This window comes from Aulonocara sp. 'chitande type north' Nkhata Bay, linkage group LG22 (genome assembly GCF_057382095.1).
Source record: "Aulonocara sp. 'chitande type north' Nkhata Bay isolate Kocher_YH1m ecotype deep benthic linkage group LG22, A_spYH_male_GT1.1, whole genome shotgun sequence".
In the NCBI taxonomy this organism is placed as follows: domain Eukaryota; kingdom Metazoa; phylum Chordata; class Actinopteri; order Cichliformes; family Cichlidae; genus Aulonocara; species Aulonocara sp. 'chitande type north' Nkhata Bay.
In genome coordinates this window covers 26337597-26344891 of record NC_141364.1, presented here as the reverse complement: position 1 = coordinate 26344891, position 7295 = coordinate 26337597, and the positions used below count along the sequence as shown (strand labels likewise).

Genomic DNA, 7295 nt, shown 5'->3' with positions numbered 1-7295 from the left:
AACTGAAGCACTAACAAAGAACTATTTTACTGCCTGACCTGCGCATTTCGACATCACGCCTTCATCACGGGTCATCATAAAAATCGATTTCTCAGGACATTTTTAATAGGCCAAGCGCAGAGTGGAAACATGACGACAGCCTATGTGAACTTACAATAATTTGCTGGTCCTTTGGATCATAAAGGGGAGTGTCTAATACATAACATGTAGTGGCACATTTAGTCGATGAGCTGGAGGTGCAATTATGATGTGGCGGTAAGATAATAATGTGCTTGATAACAAGTGCAGTTTGCACCTGAAACACCTTAATTATTATATATTAATTAATTTATGTTATGTTTAATTAGTGGATATATCCAAACTGCTTCTCTTTTCCCGGGAGAAGTGACATCATCACCTGTCAAGCATAGACATATTCAAACGTCAGTAAATTTAGTTAATAATTCTCAGTTATAGTTATTAAATCTTGCAGTCATCGGATTCTTTGATGTCTGAGTATTTAAAAATAAGGATCAAGTCTTTTTCAAACATTTGGTGACCATCTTTTATTCCCTTGTCTTCAAATTGATACAGTTCCACACGGCTGGTTTCTGCCACCTGCTGGTATGGATATGCTTCTGCAATGCATTCGGCATCCATCCATCCATCCAGCCATCCATCCATACACCTCTACTGAGCAGTTAAATGAACTAATCCTCCAATAACTCAACAATAATCTAATGGCAAAGCTTACTTAAATATGTATTCACATGTCAAAATATGTTACATTTTATCCCCACCATGACAAAAGTGCACTGATGAAAGAGACATGATGCTTCTGATGCTGACACAGTATTTAAATAACTTTTCCTTTATTAGACAAAATAAAATATTTTTGCCTGACTTGTTTAGGCAATTGTTTATATCTGATTAATGTCTTTCTCTGGCTTCATCTTTTTCTTGCAGCGTACAAAAACCAGCCTGCACAAGGCATAGACAGGCACCACCAGACTGGGAATTCCTGCCAAAACAAAGATGACCACATTGATCCATGAAGGGTAAGGTACTGATGCCAGAGTTGGAAATTCGTCCTGCAAACCATAAAACATCACAATGAGCAAACAAGCCTGTTTTCATTACTGTTTAAACTTCACACAAGCAACTATTGCAAATATATATATAAATTAAATGAGGGGCCCCTCCCCCACCTGAATCCCTCAGAATCAGCTAACTTTTTTGTACTACAATAAAAAACACATTTAAAAAAGCCATGTGCCACCTTGATTGTCATGATATCAATAGGGGGCTTCCAACTGGTCATCATGAGCTTGTGAACCTCAGTTGGTGCCATAAAGTTTGGCTGGATGGAAATATAATTTGTTTGACTCAACCCTCCAACCCGACACGCCAATTAAACAGCTTGCAGCTCCGTTGATGAAACCAACAGGGCGAGGCTTCCTGAACTTTTTGAACCCAACAGGAGAGTTGAAGGAGTTATTGCAGCTTTGCAATAGCTGTCAACTCCCCGCTTCAATCCATGAAAACAACCTGTAAACCTGTCCTGTTGTCTGACAATGAAAATCTGGAGGTTTTTTTTATATTAAGCAGGTAAAAATGAAATTTCTTCATTAAATGTGGTAAAATAACATAAAAGAAAAACAGCTGATTCTGAGAGATAATGTTGATTGTTTTCTTTTTCCTTTTTTTTTCAGATTTCACAGATTTTTATAAGAAGTGGTCTTTGTGAACTCACGTAGTCGGGGTCCCAGACTAAATAGGTGAGTTCTTGTTGGGCTTGAGTCACCAGGTAGAAAACTAAAATGACCAGGAGGATGAGAGGGCTGGTGAATCTCAGGGAAATCTGCCAGAAGATGCAAGGCTTCTTTCCAATCATGAACTTGATGTCTTCATTGAACCTGTCACACAAGAGGGTTTTCATGAAATTAAACTTGATTTAATTCATGGAATTATAACTTTATTTAAATAAAACAAAAACAAAAATGAAAGAACAAAAAGTAAATAGACTCATATTAAAGTAGAACCAATACAAAGATCAGTAAACAGTAAAGTTAGAACCTGTAGAAGCAATGTGCAAGGTGATTGCTTTAAGGGACAGTCTGCAGTGGTGGATGGACAAAGTTTCAAATGATGAGGTCAGCATGTGTACAAATGATCCCTACTTCTGCTTTTATGAAAAGTTGAGCGAGAAAGGATAACTATCATCTCAGACACACGGCTCTGGCTGTGAGCAAAGAAACTCTGCACACATGTTGTTCAAATGTTATGTTTAGGAGGGGCAGTCAGTCAGAAGGAAGTTGTTTTAAAGGGCATAAAAAGAGGGTGGGGCTGCACCAAAGACAAATATTGGCTGAATGAGAAATGCTTTTAAACAGTGGATTGTGCAAAGCTACAAATAATAAAAGTTGGAGCTGGAAATGAGCATAACATAGGCTCTTAAATATTTAATTGTTGTCCAACTGTGCTAAATGCACCAAATAAAGATTGATGACAGCCTGATTGTACAAGGTTACAGGACATCATGTTCCTGATTTTACAGATGTGTGGCTGCTTTATATAATACAATATTATCTAAAAGTACATAAACTTTGTGCACTAACCTGTCAATGCCATAGATGTAAACAACAGCTATCATCTCAGTCAGGCCAATGGTCAGCAGTGGGATTGATCCAGCAAAGTTATCGAAGAGAGTTACCCAATAAAGGCCTGACTGCTGTGCAAACAGCAGACAGATGATGAAGGATACAAGACACGTTACTCCTGAAAGACATGAAAACAAGGGAGCTTGTGTTAACATTGGGGTTGCAGGCCGACGTGTTGATTGTTTAGTCTTTGAAACAGAATACCTGTCAGTGCCTCTTGGGGCCATTTTTTAGGAAATAAATTCAAGTCTTTCAAAGGGACTACGACTCCTTCGATGTTGCCAAAAAGTGTTGAGAGTCCGAGGCAGAGAAGCATGATAAAAAACAGGACAGACCAGGCTGGGGAACCCGGCATTTTGGTAATGGCCTCTGTGAAGACAATAAAGGCCAGACCTGTTCCCTCCACTCCCTGAACAAACACAATGCAGATTAGAATAAAAATGGGAAATGGGAGTTTGATAGATTTTCATTAAAATAGGCACCTCACTGAGGAGTTTCTGCATGTCACAGGTTTTAATGTCCAGTCCAAAAACAGTATCTGGATTGGAGCTGTTCAGATGATGAAGGGCTGCATTGTAGTTGCTGGCAGTGATGCTGTCTTCAGGGAGTTCAAATCCATTTAGTAACGTCCTGATGTTTCTAAGAAGACATTACAGTTGAGAATAGTAATTACAGGAGTATACATTAGTTATGCAAATAACCTTTTTTAGATTTTTAATTAAAGATGAAAAAGAAAAACACAAGAAAGTTAATTTAGGAATCTTAAATATTACAAACACTGACAAATCTAGGTTAGAAAAATTAAGCAAATATGGAAGAGCCTTAAAGCTGCATTCTATAAAAAAAAGCCACCAGATGGCGATAGCTGTGGCACTTTTTTAAATCTTTTTTTTCCAATCAAGATGTCAATGATGAAAATGCTCAACTCTTCATAAACAAGCTGTCCATTTTTCATACATATACATATATACCAGTTAATAATTTTTGTTGTGCTAAAGCTCAAATGTTTGTTTTTTGCAAGAAAAATGAGAATAATTTTTCAAAAGTTCCAAATTTTCAAAAGGTTTTTAAAGTCCTAGTCAGCAAGTTTAGTGCAGTTTACTAAAATGATGTAGCAAACTTTCTCAAAGCCTTAAAATAAGCTTTACTCACTCACTGATACAGGTGTCATATTTGTCAGTGGCCCTGAAGCCAATGACGGTGTAGGTGACTGTGGCAGCATAGATTGAGGTGAGGCCAGTTATAATAGTCAGGATCACCGCATCTTGCATGCAGTTGTTGCTTGGCGAAAGAAAGTAAAAATAGAAGTGAGTCGAATCTTACTGTAACAGTCATGTAGTGATACATTCAGTAAAAGGACTAGATGTTGCAGTCCCTGATAATGCATTGCTTTAAATGGTGAGAGTCTTGAGGGGTGGCTGTTCTGAGGAAAGGCAGCCCAGAAACTGGGGATTAGAGATCTGATCTAGATTATCAGAAAATATAAGCCTTTCTTTATAAGTCTTACTGGACAGGGTTGTAGCTTGAGAAGGAGATCAGGCCTCCCCATGCTAAACTAAAGGCATAAAAGACCTGGGCACCTGCATCCAACCAGGTTGTTGGGTTCATCAGCTCATCCACCTGCAAGGGTGAGATACACAGTGTAATGTGGCTTTGTATTAAGATATTTACACAATGTTACATGATGTATATTTATGATAGAACTTTGAAATACACACATCTGGTGTGAACAGGTACTTCACTCCGTTCATGGCTCCTTTAAGAGTCAGTCCTCTGATCAGGAAGATGGCCAACACTACATAAGGCAGGAGGGCTGTAACGTACACTGCCTGAGGTCATGAAAAGATGTGAAAAATTGTCAAATAACAGCAATAAGACTGATTAAGCAATGCTTGTTTTTGAAAAAAAGTTCAGTAAACCTTTCCTGAAGTACTGATCCCCCGTATGTAGCAGATACAGATGACTGTCCAGGCAGCTAACAGACAGATCACTATGGGCCACTGGAGTCCTCCAGAGTCTGTTATTGAGGCAGAGGCATTCAGAGTGACTCTGTAAAAGTAGTAATCCACTGTGGAGCTCTGCTGACACTCGGATATAAAGCCTGAAAATGCATAAAAGTCCACACTTGTGATTAGATATTGGAGACTAACAGATTCTAAGTATGTGCTTGTGTCTTTTCAGCTACCTGTTCGGTTGTCATTGAGAGGACACTGGGTCCAAGGCAGTGGGCCTTGAAAGGAATTAAAGAGATACCACATGATCCAGGCTATTAAGGTGTTGTAGTACAGGCCAATCAATAAAGAGACCAGCATGGAAGCAATACCTGTAGGAAAGGATCATTAACAAACATCACATTTACACAGGACCAAGCTTTCATTAACAACTTTGTGTTCCTGTAGTACCGATAATTCTCCCATTTGTTGCTTGGGTATGTGGTTGTAGAGGCCGTTACTTACCAACACCAGTCAGATAGGGGTTGATGGCCCTCCACACGCCCACACTGCCTTTCCTGAGTCGCTGGCCAATGCCAAACTCCAACAGCAGAAGGGGCAATCCTTCTAGCACCAGCAGGATGATGTAAGGAATCAAAAAGGCACCTGGAACATGTTGATCAGCAGCACAATTAGACAGTCAGAGGTGTTTGCAATACCTCACATACTTAGATACTTAGTAGTGGAATAAGGTTTGGAAGTCAGATGCTATTAAATCTGAGCTGAGCTGGTTTATACAGGCGATCGTGGCTCAAGAGTTGCAGTTCGTCTTGTAATCGGAAGGTTGCCGGTTCGAGCCCCGGCCCTGACAGTCTTGGTCGTTGTGTCCTTGGGCAAGACACTTCACCCGTTGCCTACTGGTGGTGGTCAGAGGGCCCGGTGGCATCAGTGTCCGGCAGCCTCGCCTCTGTCAGTGCGCCCCAGGGTGGCTGTGGCTACAATGTAGCTTGCCATCACCTGTGTGTGAATGGGTGGATGACTGAATGTACTGTAAAGTGCTTTGGGGTCCTTAGGGACTAGTAAAGCGCTATACAAATACAGGCCATTTACCATTTATCAGCTGTTCCATGTGTGAACATTGATATGTTATACATGTGATATACATGTAACGGCTCTAAACGCCCATTCAGAAAATTCCAGATAATTATGAGATCCCATAGTCACCTATGAAAAATATATACACAAAGATAGAGATCTCAAAGAGAGTGGGAGCACGGTTCATATTCTCAGCAGTGGTGTAGATTGGTGAGCTGCAACCAGCAGTTTAACAAAAACTGTCAGGGGCTTGCTGGGAGATCAGTGACATTAATACTTGAATTTTTAAAAATGGCTTTTTAAAAATGCCCCCCCCCCCCCCCCCCCCCCCCCCCCCCCCCCCCAGTGAATGTGTTTCTTCGTTACTGAACAATGCTAGAGTGTGCATGAATTAGACAGCCACCGACACACATGACTTTTGTACATGTGCAGAAGGGCAATTGTTGTTTAAGCAACAACACTGTTATCATAGATTAAACTCTTGATTTCTGAGATGGCATTGCCATAGCAAGTACATGACACTGACAGCTTTTGTGGGCTATCAAGCTAAGACTGGTGGAGATCAGTGGTGGAGTCAAAGCTAATATTTTTTTCTGTTTTCCATGAATTTAAAAAATTATTATTATTATTGTTTATTTGAAGGAAAAGGTCACAGCTTAAAATAAAGCTCTAATAAAAAATCTTTAATACACTGTATAATTTCTGCTTCAATTAAAACGTAGCTTTAATTTATCAAACATTATGTTTGCTGCCCAATAATGATCCTTGAGAGAAGTAAGGGCCCACCCCCCTTTTCCTTTAGCCAATTGTATGGTTTTAAATCTAATTCAGGGCCTTTTACCTTCCCAAATTTATCTTGACAACAATTTGTCCCATTCATTAAATTGTTTGTGGCTTATTTCTATTGGCAATGTTTAAAATAAATATCATAATGTAGCTTTGTTGGGATTCAGACACTTACAAATGTCAAGTATTAATTTCCAAAGCTTCCACTAAGTTTCCTTGACACACAGATTTTGTAACTTTTAAAACTATTTTCTAATTCTTTCTAATTCAGGAAAATGTTTAAAAGACAAAAACAGCAACATACCCACAAACCTCTATAACACTGCAATAAAAAATGACAATACTGTAATTGGAGACAGAAATAATGCGATGCTTTACTGTTTTCTTCTGGCCTTACCTCCTCCGTGGGTTTGACACAAGTAAGGGAATCTCCACACATTCCCAATCCCTACACAGAAGCCCACACATGTTAAAATGTACTGAGCTTTGTTATCCCATTTGGGTCTGTCACCATCTTCCTTTTCCATCTTTTCCAGGTCCTCATAGTTTGGGATCCTGAGATCCAGTCCTGGGTTGGGAAGAACCAGTCTCATGGTTGCCCAATAAAACAGAGATGTTACTCTATGGTTCTGGAAAGTCAAAGTGAGGGCTTATTATAAGCATAAGACTGGGTTGAAACAAGTTTATGATCTTTTGCTTTATCTGGTAAGTGCACAGAGTGCACATTTGCACTGATAAGCAAATGTGCACTCTGTGTCGGTACTGTATAAGTCACAAATTTTAATCAAACATTAATCATAAACAATGGCATGGTAGCTCTCAATAATCCTCACAGTGCTTGAAT

The 7295-nt window shown here is 39.5% G+C and overlaps 1 protein-coding gene across 1 annotated transcript; it reads right to left on the bottom strand.

The window, feature by feature from the left end:
• Nucleotides 1-556: 556 nt before the first annotated feature.
• On the bottom strand, nucleotides 557-7047 carry LOC147304305 (sodium-dependent neutral amino acid transporter B(0)AT1-like). The gene is made up of 12 exons (XM_086279309.1): nucleotides 6849-7047; nucleotides 5096-5236; nucleotides 4825-4962; nucleotides 4559-4740; nucleotides 4358-4468; nucleotides 4147-4259; nucleotides 3792-3920; nucleotides 3122-3278; nucleotides 2844-3048; nucleotides 2598-2757; nucleotides 1733-1895; nucleotides 557-1070 (listed from the first exon to the last, which is right to left on the bottom strand). The coding sequence occupies exons 1-12, from the start codon at nucleotides 7042-7044 to the stop codon at nucleotides 900-902; spliced, it is 1866 nt and encodes a 621-aa protein (XP_086135435.1). The 5' UTR covers nucleotides 7045-7047; the 3' UTR covers nucleotides 557-899.
• Nucleotides 7048-7295: the final 248 nt, after the last annotated feature.

What these genes read in the sequence shown, in the direction of transcription:
- LOC147304305 (XM_086279309.1), bottom strand. Translation starts at nt 7,044, where the DNA reads ATGAGACTGGTTCTTCCCAACCCAGGACTGGATCTCAGGATCCCAAAC. An exon ending in GTGTCAAACCCACGGAGGAG is followed by an intron (nt 5,237 to 6,848) that starts GTAAGGCCAGAA and finishes AACATGTTCCAG; the next exon opens with GTGCCTTTTTGATTCCTTAC. An exon ending in TCAAGCTACAACCCTGTCCA is followed by an intron (nt 3,921 to 4,146) that starts GTAAGACTTATA and finishes TCTTTCGCCAAG; the next exon opens with CAACAACTGCATGCAAGATG.